Source organism: Phodopus roborovskii, unplaced genomic scaffold (assembly GCF_943737965.1).
Source record: "Phodopus roborovskii unplaced genomic scaffold, PHOROB, whole genome shotgun sequence".
In the NCBI taxonomy this organism is placed as follows: domain Eukaryota; kingdom Metazoa; phylum Chordata; class Mammalia; order Rodentia; family Cricetidae; genus Phodopus; species Phodopus roborovskii.
In genome coordinates this window covers 25385438-25399820 of record NW_026125052.1, presented here as the reverse complement: position 1 = coordinate 25399820, position 14383 = coordinate 25385438, and the positions used below count along the sequence as shown (strand labels likewise).

At 41.7% G+C, this 14383-nt stretch overlaps 1 protein-coding gene across 1 annotated transcript; it reads right to left on the bottom strand.

Moving 5' to 3' along the window:
• Nucleotides 1-246: 246 nt before the first annotated feature.
• Nucleotides 247-10767, bottom strand: Kcnj2 (potassium inwardly rectifying channel subfamily J member 2). Its single transcript, XM_051179729.1, has 2 exons — nucleotides 10637-10767; nucleotides 247-5601 (listed from the first exon to the last, which is right to left on the bottom strand). Exon 2 carries the CDS (start codon nucleotides 5373-5375, stop codon nucleotides 4092-4094), a length of 1284 nt encoding a protein of 427 aa, XP_051035686.1. The 5' UTR covers nucleotides 5376-5601; nucleotides 10637-10767; the 3' UTR covers nucleotides 247-4091.
• Nucleotides 10768-14383: the final 3616 nt, after the last annotated feature.

Genomic DNA, 14383 nt, shown 5'->3' with positions numbered 1-14383 from the left:
TTTAGTTTTATTTTGTTTGCTTTTTTTTTTCTATCCTCTAAGCTGTTCTGTCTCAAACTAAAATGCAAGCTTGATTTCCTCTAACTTGGATTAAACTAATCTGCCAGTCCCCTTCACCTGTGTGTTCAGGCAAATTCTATGGCTCTATTCATTCCAGTAACTGGAGTTTTTGCCCCATTGTCTGAGAATATTAATTCTGATATTTCTACAGTAATCATACAAGAAGTTCAATGAAACTTCCACAAATTTCATTTTCAATTTTTAATTTTTATTTAGAAATAATAAAATAAGACATAATGTATAAAAAATATGTACAACCCATGGTTTGTGCAGTACAATAGGAAGACTTTAGATACGAAAAAAAAAAAAAAGATTGCAAATGGGAAAATAATAGCTATCATGATTGTCAAAGCCTAGGATTGTTCAACTCGCCAGAGCCCAGAGCTGAAACCTAACATTCCTAGGAAAGAAACTACTAAAGGTTGTGGGAGGGGATGTAATAATGCAACACTTTTATACTTCCACCTTAACATCATTAAACAGTGTGATGGGGAGATTAAGCCACCCCTTAGGAAGGGCTGTTTGCTTTTTTGGGGGGTGGCAGATTATAAGATAAAAGCTGATGCTTTTTATCTGCAAGTGGAACATCTTTAGGGAACCAGAGTCATCAGACACACAGCAAGATTTAAGGAGGGAGTAAACAGGGAGAAAAGAAGTGAAAGACAACAAATAATGCATTAACAAAAGGAGAACGGAATCAAACTTTCTCTAGGGATTTGGAAATTACTACAGTGCTATATGACATTCTAAAAATGTCTAATTCAAGTATACTCTTAGAGGGATAGAAAACTATTCCTTTCTCAATAGTCAAAATAGAGTTCACTTTGTCTACCTTTTATTTAAAAATAGAATAACCAGGAATCTATGCCTCCCCCCTCCAAAAAATATATATATATATAATGCCCATCCAGATACGGGCAAACATTCTTTAAAAGGGAATACATCCTAGAGGGATTTGCTCGCAGCAGAGAAGCAACGGGCATCTGGGAATGGATCCCAGATGTTCGAGGTGAGTCTCTCCATCTGCATACTAGTGGCAGGTGTATGCACTAGTTCTGGAGGCCCGGTCAATAAAGACAGATAATCTGAAGGTAAAAATGCAGGGAGAAATGCCGTGCATTACCTATGTCTTGGCTCTTGGAAAACAAAACAAAACGAAACAAAATGCCATTTAAAGCTTGTAACTATTAAACTGCTAATAACTACAAAAAGCTCTCAAAAAAACAGTCCATGCTGAAATAAATAACAGAAGAACATACCAAAACAAACCTCCAAAGGCTGGTAATATCTGCTAAAACCATGCTAACCGGTAGCATAATGGGTGCTAGCTCTCAGAATCACTGCTGTAATCGTATTTCCTACGGTATTTTTTCCTTTACAGATTCCTATTTACATTTGGCTTTAAATATGAAAATATCTGATAAACTTTATAAAATGTACACTTTAAAAATGTAGCTTCTGCAAAAGTTTCTGAAAAACTAAAACAAAAAACCAAACAAACAAAAAGAAAACCGAAAAAACAAACCTATGCACCAGAAAATTTAGATGCTTTTTTTTTTTAAGAAATAAGTTGAAAGATTCCCCTCCCTCTTTTCTTGACCCTGTACCCACCCCTTTTCAAATAACTCAAGTCTTTTTTTTTTTAAGTGGTAGCACTGTGTGTTTGGAGAAACCTCCAGGTGGTCACCCCTATCCTCCACTGCATCTTCATTTGATTTACATTCCACTGAATACTCTTTGGTTTGATTATTTTCCTTTTCACATCACCTTAATAGCAGCATCTGAAGCACTCCATGGCCTCACACTGTGGAAAGCCAGTTCCTGTTATCTTCAATCGACCCCTCCAACTCTTCAAGCAACCTCCCAACCCTGCCTTTAAATATAGATGTACAATTACAACCCCTTTCTCAACACCTCCCTCTTGATTTCAATGAGACTAACACCCACCGTTTTCAAACAGTTGACTTCAGACAGTTGAAAACAGCAGAAGCTTTCCTGGTTTTACAGGCACTGTATTCGGATTCGGCAGCTCACAAGCCACAGACCAGCACACACATCAACAGAGACCAAATACATGATTCTAGAACAAGCTGAGTTTTAATGGCATATTAGGGTATAATACCGTCAGAGAGTTGATTTTCAGACTCCAACTAAAAAGCAAACTTAGCAGCCCTGGAATCCACAAGTAGGGGACTTTAAAACCAAAAGAAAGAAAGAAAGGAAGAATTGCATTATTGGGCTAGAGTGAGCTTGGGGAGAGAAGTTTTCACCAAGGCAGGTGACAAGGCAGAAGAGGGTTCTGGAAAAGAATATGTCCTTGGTAACCTGCTTTAGGACTTTACAAGAGACAATGACCAGCTCATATTAGTCATGAGTGTGTACACAAAGAGAAATAACCCTTTAGACTCTTAACTCATTAGCTTGTGTGTTTATACGGCTCACTAAACTCCTAAAATACTGAGACATCCTCTCCTACCCTCTGCCTTTGAAGAGGCAGCTTTCCTCTCCCTTAAAGTAGATTTTTGCATTGAAGTGGCAGACACACACACACACACACACACACACACACACACACAAGTCCTCTACTTTAGCATATTCAGTCCTGTTGTCTCTCTGCAGATGGCCTCAGAAGGACAAGCCTGGAGGCCAGATATCTTCCCTAATGTGACACCAAGCTAGAAATGACCTGACAGTCAAGGCCATGATTCAGCTGCAAAAGTTGAAATGCTCTGGTTGGAGGATGTCAGGGTTACCAACAAAGTTCAAGCAAAATCTGATCTTATGGAATAAACTTTGGAATGTGCAGAGAGAGGAAAGCTCAGAAAGGTTGAGTGAGTCTCTCACTCTTCCTCTCTCTCTTTCTCTCTCTCTTTCTTTCTCTCTCTTCTATCTCTCTCTTTGTCTCCCGTCTCTCTCCTTTGAATACATTAGCCTGATCAACACTACCTATCAGGGAAAGAAAGCCTTTAGTATAGTGTGTCTATAGGTGTGACCCATGATCCCTTCCCCTTCAAATAAGAAGGCAAAACAAAAGAGCAGAATTGAAAACACACATTTTTCGACTTTGATGCTCTTTTTTCAAAATAAGGTACAAAATGAACAGGCTATATAGGCTATTCAACATCTTGCTGAGGTTCAAAGTTAATGTGTCTGGATTTTCCAGACAACCCATGGGGCTTTGTTTCCTTTTTAATATAAACTCCACTGTGCAAAAAAAAAAAAAGAAAGAAAAGAAAAAGGAAAACAAAAAAAACTGTTCATTTTCTTTGGTATTTATTTTAGGTAGGCTAACTGAAAATTTGAGATAACTTAATAGTGTCATGGAAAGGAAAAGTATAAAACCCAGAGGCTACCATTTGGCTAGTGTTACATAATGCCCTTATGTAACAAGAAAGTGGAGAGAGAGAGAGAGAGAGAGAGAGAGAGAGAGAGAGAGAGAGAGAGATCAATTTTTAGCAAACAAATTACTGGCCTCAGAGCATTAGGCTCTCATTTTGGCAGTTAATAGCCAAATACTTGACACTTTGAAGCACACTGTATGCCTTCAACAATGTTCAACACTGACTTTTTAAGATTATGTAAAAGATAAACTACACTGCAACAAAAATACAGTTTGTGTTCATGTAGTTAGCAGCTTTTCAAAAAATTAAGGCAGAGTCTTGCCTGTGTTATGCCATTAAAATCATTCTTGTTCCCCTAAAGAGAAGCATTCCAGGTAAGTTAAATACCCAAACTGAGGCTTGCCTGCATATTCAAGTTTTGTAAAAACACAAAACAATACATTTGAAACCCCACAACTTATTCTACAACAGATATGTGCCATAGGGTCACTCGGAGGCCTGCAAAGCACTTTACATCTGTCATCCAGCTTCCAGTCTTTTCTTGAAACCTTTGTGCTAGCCTTAGTCTCTTGTGGCTGCTTGCGTTCACCCACCTCTTGACCGGTACCATGGTCTGTGTGACTGTCTCGGACCTCTGACCAACAACAGACTGTGTAGTAACATAAATATTCCAAGGACGGAATCAGCCAGTCATATCTCCGATTCTCGCCTTAAGGGTCTGGGCTCTAGAGGTACGCTTGCCTGGTTGTGAAGATCAATGCCAGGAGGTGAGTCTGTGCTTGTACTCTCTGGGACTCCATTTTCACTGTCCTCTTCCTCTTTGCTTGTGAGGGCAACTTCATTTTCATAGCAAAATGAATTCGCATTTGAGAGGATGTACTTCTTCTCTGCTAAGTCTCTGGCGCTGCAAAGGGGAGTGTTAGGTACCTCATAAGTCTTATGGAATCTTGAATAGTCCACTTTGTAGTAGTGTTTCTCTTCAAAGAGCACTGGCTCATACCGGTGGCCCCAGAGAATTTCGTTGGCCAGATAGGAACTCCGGCATTGTGTCGTCATGGCAGTGGCCTCCACCATGCCTTCCAGTATGACAACAATTTCAAAGTCTGCATTGTCAATGTCCTGCTTACTCAAGTCATATAAAGGGCTGTCTTCATCTATTTCATGGACAATAGTGATAGGGGACACTAGAAATATACGGTCAATTCCACTATCAAAGCCAACATTGATATCTATTTGGTCCAAGGGAATATACTCCCCTTCTGAAGTGATTCTAGATTTGAGTAGCTGTGCCCGGACATGAGCTTCAACAAGGTGGCTTTTGCGAAGATTGCCCACCCTCCACATTAAGCATAGTTTGCCATCCCTCATGGCAATCACAGCATTGTGACTAAAAACAAGAGTCTCGTTTCTTTTCTTTGGCTTCGCCATCTTTGCCATAACTGCGCCAATGATGAAGGCATCAATGATGCAGCCTACAATGGACTGGAATACCACCATGAAGACAGCAATGGGGCACTCATCTGTAACACATCTGAAACCATAGCCTATGGTTGTCTGGGTCTCAATGGAGAAGAGGAAGGCAGCCGTGAAGCTGTTGACCTCAGACACACAAGCTTTGCTCTCTTTAGAAGCATCCAGATCCCCATGGAGCAGAGCTATCAACCAAAACACACAGCCAAAGAACAGCCAGGAGAGCACAAATGCCAGGCAGAAGATAACCAGCATCCATCGCCAACGAATGTCAACACAGGTGGTAAAGATGTCTGCCAGGTACCTCTGTCCCTTCTCACCCACATTGATGAACTGAACATTGCAGTGCCCATCTTTCTTCACAAAGCGGCTCCTGCACTGTTGCCGGGTGTGGACTTTACTCTTGCCATTCCCGAAGCCGTTGGCCACTGCCATGGTGGCCAGCTTCATGCCATCTTCTTCCGAAGAGACTATGCTGTAGCGGTTGGTTCGCACACTGCCCATTGCTTCAGCTGTGGACGCCAGTGTTTCTGCTTTAGAAAACAGTCTGAGTTTTTGCAAAACCCTTTGAAGAAACAGTTTTGAATGTTCGGTGAAGTCACACACACCAAAAATTTAAAATAAAGTGAGGAGAGATGGATGCTTCCAAGGTCCTTGGAGTTTTACCAAGTTTGTCTTTTGACCAATAGTCGTTATCTTAGTAACTCAGCTCACATCCAGGGAACTTGTCCTGCAAGAGAAGAGAGTACTCATTATAAATCGGTCATACATACTTAAAGGAGTCCTGCTGTCTAAAAACAATATCCCCTTCTTAACAAAACAGTACAAGACACAAACAAACATTATTTGGATTGGATTGTGTGGAGTTTTCTTTGTTCCTGTAAATGCTTTTATTTTTTTTTAATTTGTTTATTTAATTTAGAAACAATTAAATACTCTTTAAACTATTATTTGAAAATCACAGTCACTGAACATAGACAAAGTACCTCTGCTACTAATTCCGCCAAAATTTCAGTTCTCTTTTCTCCTACTGTTTATTACCAATCTAAAATATTCTATAATCTGTATCTACCTATCAATTGTTACTCTCTTCCAGGTTCTCGAGGTAATAAAGACTCATTCTGATTCTAAGGTTTGTGCCAGCTTCTAAAAGCAGGATGTGTCCGAGAAAGTTGCATAGGGACAGCCCGGATATTAGTCCAGTCACATGTGTGTTAAGAGAGAATGTCCCAGCCCTTGACACCTATGGTCACAAACAATCTATTTCAGTAATAGTATTAGGCAGACAGTCCTCTGAAGCATTTGAAATGTATCCTCCCTGCTGAATACTGTGGAGGCATGCTCCATCACATGAAGGCAGACACTGTGCAGCAATGTCTGATACCATCTCCCTGAATGCAAGTGATTCTGACTTGAAGACGCGGGTTAGCTCTGGGGGATAGGGAGCCATTCTGTTGCTTAGCAATGTGTAAGTCCTGAAATTCTCCAGAGATGGGATTGCCATGTGTAATGACAGGGTAGGGAGGAAGCACCTCTGCTCTGAAGGACCAGGTCTTTAGCGGATTGAGATAAGGCAAGAGCTCATTTCATGTGGGTCCAAGGCTGTGTTCTCTCCAACAGAGACAACTTTGTAATCAAAGTAGCTCATGAATGCCGGTCAGATTACTCTCACTTCTAGTGCTATTATTTGCTGCAGATTCCTATGGAGAAGGCACCCACCTTCGCCTAATGTGAAACAATAGTAGTTTCCAGCTTCCTGTCTCAGCTCCATTCTGCCCCAGGTAAAATTTACCTACTTTGCTTCCACTTTACCTCAACTTAAAAAAAAAACAAAAACAAAAACAAAAACAAAAACAAAATAACCCCTACATTTTCCCTGTAACAAGAAAAAAAGAAAAAAAGAAGAGAAAGTGACTAAGAAATGGTCAAAGGTGTTTTCTTTATGCAATGTGTATTAGCAAAGTCTAGAAGGAGATTAATATTAATACTGCCTAGAACTAAAAACTGAAAGTGATTTCCAACTTTTCAAACCGCCAAATCCATGTCCTGTTGTTGAGGGACAATAGAGAGGACCAGAAATGTGTTGGGGCCTTGGGAAGAGGGCTGCAGTTTGGATTTCCCTCAAAGACACATGAATATGGATCAGCCAGCAGAACCATTCTCAGCCAAGCCAGCTGCAGACACAGAAAGCCTCGGTTTGTCTTTATTTCATGCAGCCCTTTACCAAGAGGCAAGGTGCACTGCCTCTTCAAATGCCGTGTGCTAGTCTTCTGACTTCTCCCACTATATCTAGATTACTATCAAGATGTACCCCAACTTATTTTTCTTGAGATTAGTCATCCGTGAAAATTGCAATGTGTGTTTCATTTTGGCAGCTTTTGACACCTGAACGATGCTTTATTTCAAAGTGCCTTTGAGTTGTTTTCTAGAAAGACGTTCCAGTGCCTGGCACCTTCCCAACCTTCTACCTGCTTCGCTGTTTCGTCTGCTTCCCTACGAGTTTGAATTTGGACAAAGGAATAAAGAATCATATTCCTCTGAGGTCTATTATTTTCAAAAGGTTTGGCTCATATAATGTTGCCAAATGTTTCTACATGATCATGGAGACAACGGCATTAAGGCAAATGCAGGTGCGCTTTTCTTTGAAACATGGGAATGGGACAAGGGAGTCCCTTCAAAGAGTGTGTCTGAGTTACAGTTGACTTTGAGATATTTTATGACAAACTAACACCAACAGAGACTCCCTTTTCACTACTCAAAAGAAGCCTTTCCTGCATTAATATGGTGGGACATGGACAGACTTTGTCAAATTTCTTCACACTGACTCCTGCTTCTTTTGAGATAAGAACTTAACAACCCTATGAACTCTAAAGGCCCATTTAGGACTTTCCAAAATCTCAATCCTAAGACATCTGTTTGAATTCCACAAGTCACACAATAGCTGCTTCCTATGAATAGCCTTTCCCACTTGGAACCTTGCAAATAGCATGCACTAAGGGGCCTGTTATTGTCTCATTTCCATTGCTAATGGTAGAATTTGTTCCACATGCTCGCGCATCATTTTCAGGCCTTACCAGTGCTTCCTGGAAAGGAAAAAAATATCTCCCCCCCTTTCTTTCCTTAACATGGAAAATTTCCTCATATCAAATATACGTCAAACTCAAACAGAGTAATGTTTCTATGTGTGCACACACATGTCATATGTCTTCAGACTTTCATGGAGCTGGTTACAATTGTAAAGTCTAGAATCTGCTACAGTCTTACAAGTTAACTGACTGTATAGTTGGCTGTGCTTTTGCTGTTCATCTGACCACAGGTCCCGTTGACCACAAACAAGCAGAATATTCTCTTGTGCTCTCCTGCCACAGTGGGATTCACCAATTCATAAAACTTTTTTTTTTTTAAGGATAGGATTTTCATGCAGTTTTATTCCAAGAACTTTTTGAAAAACAGTAAACTAGTAATATATTCAGATATTCTTGCCTTCTAGGTGGCTATAGCTCCAGAGAGCTGATAATGGATTTGGTGAGTGATACACAAACCCCCTTTAAGCTCAGATATGTAAGGCACCAGATCTAAACTCAATGGACATGGATAATCATTTCACCCAAGCCACAACCAGTGAGGTAGAGAATAATTCTGGGAAATTGAGAGGCTACATGTGGTGTTCTTCATGTTAAGACTATTTATAGGCTGATCCAAAATTAAGCATAAGCCATGGAAAAAAAATAGTCCAGTGCCTCATTCTTAGGTAGATAGTAAAGGAGAGAGGGAGAGAGAGAGAGAGATACACAAATGCACAAATGCAGGAGTAAGAAGATCGCATTGCAAAACATAGAAAATACCTTCAGTAGAACATGTGAAAAGCTAGATAAAGGTACTTAGGAAGAATAAATGAGAATCTTGGTGTCCCACAGAAGGTCCATTGATCCTCAGTGAAAACATAAGCTTCTGTCTAAAGACAGGACATAGCAGGAGAAAAGGTACTGGGTGAGCGAAGGCTGCTAATGAGTACTCCAGCAGCTATTCCCCAGCTGACGCCATGCAGACCAGTCCCAGAGTGCTCTGGGCACAAGTTGCTATGTGAGTTCTATTGCTGCAGAGCAACCTCTACAAAGCTCAGTAAACAGAAGTGGTGGTGGGGGGGGGGGGGGCAAGTGCCAGGGAGAGACACCCATTTATATCTACGTGAGTGCTGCCTTGAACATTTATACACAGCAATGTTTGTGGCAGCTCTAGGCATTTATTGAATGCAAAGGACAACTTCTGTTTAGTAAACAAATATTGACCTCTTTGAAAAAGCTCAAAATAGACCAAAGTTCAGGTAAAGGTGGGCTCGATCTTATAATTACTCAGAAGTCAAAGAAGGAGAACTGCCTGGAGAATTTTGATAAGGAGTGTCTGCAAGGTGTCAACTGACTGATTTGTATGTTTAAGTAATTTCACAAAGGCACAAAACAAGTATCTTTACAGATATCAATAACATAAAAATAAAAGAATACCACAATATGGAATTCTAAGCACAAAACAAAGTGAAATGACCTTGACCCCATCTGTCACCGTTTCCACCATACTTGAAGTAACCTATCTCTCTCCTGGGCACGAGGAATTTTTTCCCCCCTGCATAATGAAAAATAGAAATAAAACCCTTGGTTGCCATCAGGAAGAGGTGACAAGTGCAGTGGTACTTACAACGCACATACAGAACGGCCTAGCAAAAGGAACTCTGACAGCCTATGAATTATTAATATGAAGTGAGGACAAATGACAAAAGGAGATGTTAATGAACTCTCTTCTCTGCTTAACCAAAACAGGTTTTCAAGTAACACCTTTATTTCATGACAGGTACATTCAGAGTTTGTGAAGACCTTTGAAAAGGACAGTCTTATCTAAGTCTCCACTGACAGACTGAACCAGACAGATGTGTGACTACCTATTTCCTATCTTGTTTTTTTTCCCCCAGCTGTCATAAGGAATCCATGTTATGATGCAGTCTCCCCCCCCCCCAGGCATGTCTCTTTGATCACAGCTTCCCTAAAACCACATTGTCTTCAAATGAGGAATTTACGCCATGATTACTAAGAATAACAAAGTACTTAGAGGGCAGACTGACATAAGATGGTAAAGTTTGTCGGTCTTCAGGATAAAATCCAACTCGGGCTCCTACCCTGTTTCTCAGCAAAGGAATTCTGAGATAAGACTTGAAATGCTCACTCTGCAACTCTGACTCTGAAACACTGTGCTGTACTTGAAGTAAGGATCCCCCCCACCCCCATCTCACACACACACACACACATACACACTCACACACACACACACACACACACACACGCCCCAAGGAACTAGAATAAGTGCTGATTCCAGCGCTCAAGAGCTCAAGAGGATCCTCCAATCCCCAGTTACCTTCTCTTCCTCCCTGGAACCCCCCAGTAAGAGGAAGAGTCTGTTTCAGACTCTCCCTTGCCTCTCAACCCAGTATCTCACTACAGCTGGTGCATTGGAAGTTATGAGCACAAACAGATGCTGCAGAGAAATCTGTTTCTATTGCTCAACTCTTCCAAGCATGTCTCAGTATTTTTAGCTCTGAGGATGTTCTGGTGCGCACACAAACTATATAGGCAATGAGCTGGGACTCCTAAGCTTGCAAAGGGAAGCAGCTTGACAGATGGGCACCTCCAGAACAGCGGAGACAACAGGGGTAGGGGACTGCCCTAGACATACAGGGACAAGAGGAGGAAAATAAATAAAACCACAGAGGCCCTTACCTGTTGCTGGCACAGGATCATGGGGACATGAAGTAGAAGTGAGAGTTACAGAAGCATGTAAGATCCAGTGGGGTTTTTTTCTCTCCCTCTCTTTTTCTTTTTTCTTTCTTTCTTTCTTTTTTTTTTTTTTCTTTCTTTCTTTCTTTTTTTTTTTTTTTTTTTTTTTAAAGGAGAGTGAGCCGAAGCAAGTGAGAATTTCCAAGACCCTGCTTGGCGGTGCCGGGAAGGCTGTGTGCTGGCCAGGGCTCCAGTGCGCTCTGCGATAGCCTGGGAGCTTTTGAGGCGGTCCTTGTGATAACCGGCCTTCTTGGCTCCGCCCCCTACCCACTGCTGGCCAATCGGAGTGCACCTGACTTCGCCACCAGCCCAGGGAACCGCCACCAGGAGGGGGAGGAGGATCCTTACACCCGCGGCTCCTAGCTCCACCAGCCAGGGAACCTGAGGTGGCTTCTTCCTCTGCCTCCTCCAGCTTCCTAGCCTGGTCTGAGAGTCCAGCTCAGGGCTGGGGAGGAGGAAGTCGCGGCCCAGCGGGGACAGCAACAGGTGGAAAGCTCAACCGCCATGCCGCTGCCTGTTTGCAGTCTGGCCGTGGGCAAAAAGCTTCCTAGTGGGTTCGCAGTTTCTTTCCAGGGTGGAGGCCGGCTGTACACGTTCCTGTAGGCGCTTGAGAGGTGCCAGTGCCTAAGAAAGACGTCTGTGTCAGAGAGGGAATGAATGGTTACTGGGGTGCGTCTATCTCTATCCCTTGTCCTGCAGGTAGACCGTCAAAACCGCAGAGCATTCTACTGCAACTCTCGGATAATCCGCTAATTAAACAGCGATAGTGTCCCGGGACCCGCACTCGGTAGCCAAGCAAGATTTAGAGGCGCTCTAGTGTAGCGATGTCTCCTCTGACTGGGCTGTTTCTCCGCCCGAATGATGGTGAATTGCTTACAGAAAGCTCCTGGACTTCTCTGGGGATTAGACGCGGGGCGGGGGGAGGGAGGAAGTGGGGAGGACAGCCGCTGGTTTCTCTTGCCTTGTCAGCCCTCAATCTCTCTCTCCATTGCCGCCCGGCATGCTCTGCTCATGTAAAATCAGAACAATTAGAGAGTAATGAATTCTCTGGAACTGTAACTCCTACAGACTCTCACTCAGATCTGCCCTCGCGCCAGCGCCTCCCAGGCCTCCTCCCCCAGCAACCTGTCAAGAGTATTGCAGACCCTCAAAAATCAGCTTCGACTTTACCCTCGCCTGCATCCTGACAGTTTATAAAGGAATACTTGAGTGAGTGCGTACCCCCCCCCAACCCCCAGTCCCCCAACCCCTGGGTGCGTGAGTATCATAGCAAAGCTTTGCTCTTAAAACAGTGTCTTTATCTTCCATGGAGTTTGCAGTCCGGCTTAACGATATGCTTTAAGAGCTCCAAATCTCGTGTACCTTTTGTTTAAACCCTTAAAGACTGTGTTGAGTCCTTAAACTACTCTACAAAACATTTCGCGTTCTTGGTTGTCTACTGTGTAGGAGAGTTGAAAGGAACAGCTCTGAATTGCTGCCTGGATACCCACCTCCTAGTCTCATATCCCCACGTGGCCCCTAGGAGGTGCTAGTGAAATGTGGATAGATTTTCGTTTTGCCTTCTTGAGCCTGTCTCTTTTCCCAGCACTGAGCAAGACACTTATGAGGGTGTGGACTAGGTCATGCAAGCCCTGCAACTGTTTTGATAGCCAAATGGTGTTTTATTTGTTGGGACTGCACTTACACCAAGCCCTGTTACTGAGGGTTGCCTTTTAAAACTTTGTATACGAGGATATTGTCACCCACAAGGGAGGTGGGTCTCCTTTATCATATATTAAGCATGTGTTGTTTATAAATAGCTTGGATTAAATCTGCAATGAAGATGACTATAGTACAACCCAAGATGCAGCCCAAATCAAGAGAAGGGGGGGAGGGAGGTAAATTCTCCATTGGCCAAGGCATAGAGTAGTTACCAGCTTATTTAGGTTTAGTTTTTTTCTTGCTTCTGTGTTGTGACTCACTGCATAAGTATATGGTGAAGAATTTTCCAAACCATATGAACACCCCCATCCCCTGCCCCCACAGGTAAGACTTTCTGTTTGAAATAGCTCTGCTACCCAGTAAAAGTATTTTCTAGAATCATGGTTTGCATTTGTTTTATTTCTTCAACTACCCATTTTACTCTCTCTCCTCTCCCAGGGACTGGATGACAGACAAGCCACAAGGCAGGTATCTCGGAGGAGAAAGTTCAGGAAAATTACATTTTTATGAGCAACTTCCCAGCCTTAATAGAACCTTTCCCTTCATTGTTTAGTTAAACAAACATGAAGGATTTAATTTTGACTAAAATGTTTTCGGTGTATGATAGATAGACTTGCATATCTCCCTTGCATGTAAAAGAGAAAGTAACTGTGAATTTTAATTTAAAAATGGATTTTTCACTCTCCCTATTAGGAAAACTCTAGGCTGCCAAAGCATTAAGACTTGGATAATATGCTCTTTTTTTTTTTTTTTTTTTTTTTTTTTTTGGCTGACTCATGCCTTATTTAATACACACTTGCCATTAGTTTTGGATATTGTGGCAGTTGGGTGTTGGGATCCATCTATGAATTAATTTTCCAAGGAAACTACAGTTCTGCTCTTACAGCAACCACCTGTAATATCAGAGTCAGTATTAGTCAGACTCTCCATGGGAAGTTGGATTGTGCATGGCCATGTGACACAGAAAGCGGCTGTCTCACTAGAAGCATCAATATCTCCTTCACATTTATCTCAGGAAGTAGAAACACATTCAGACCTCCACTGGTCATATATGTCCATAGTAATACTTCAGACATGAGAAAACAGGTCATTGGGTTTGTATCTACTCCATATTAAGAACTGTAAACTTATAAAGATGATGATGTTATAAATAATAGATCATCAGTTTGGCTTACAACTAGACAGGCAGCATCTGTCATCTAGTGATATTAGACAAAGCCACCTAAACTGATACTTTAAAGGCTGAAAGAAATCTTTACCAGAGAGCCTCTTTGTCTTTGAATAATAATTAATCAGTATTACTTGCCAGTCTGAACCCACTTACTCTTTATATTGATCTTGGTTGACAGACTATTAAAATAACTCACCCAGCCAAATTTTTTTTTCTTTTTCCTCTAAGGTTTTAAAGTTTTTTTGCTTTAGATGCCAAACAACAGTCAAGTAAAAACACTTAAATGATCCAGTGCTGGGAAAACAAGCGAACAAACCCACAAAAGGTATTGTCACGTGCTTGGCATTGAGAATGCTAAAAACATACCAAAAAGGCAAAATTTGCTGTGTTGTTGTGTTAATGTCCTCATGTACCCATAGTGTCCAGCTTTTTCTATGTTGGCAAAATCACAAGTGTAATCATGAACATGAATTTGGAGTATCACATCCTTATCGGGTGCTTCCATCTACTACGCAAAGGCATTGTAAGAGTGAATGCACTCAGTAAGCATTATCTGTTTTGTACCACAGTGGAGATGTTTTTGGTGGGGCAGGTAGATCTGGCATAGCATCTGGCATAGCTTTTCTGAAGAAACTGGTTCTTTAAAATTATTTTCTCTGCACAATTTTACCTAGTTCTTTGATTACTAACACTCTAACCCTGCCTCTCATATAGCTTATTTGCTCTATTTATGCTATTAAAAATATATTCCATATGCTCCATATGCTTATTTATACCTTCCCGTAGGTGGGTTTTCAAAATCCATTAATATGTCGTTT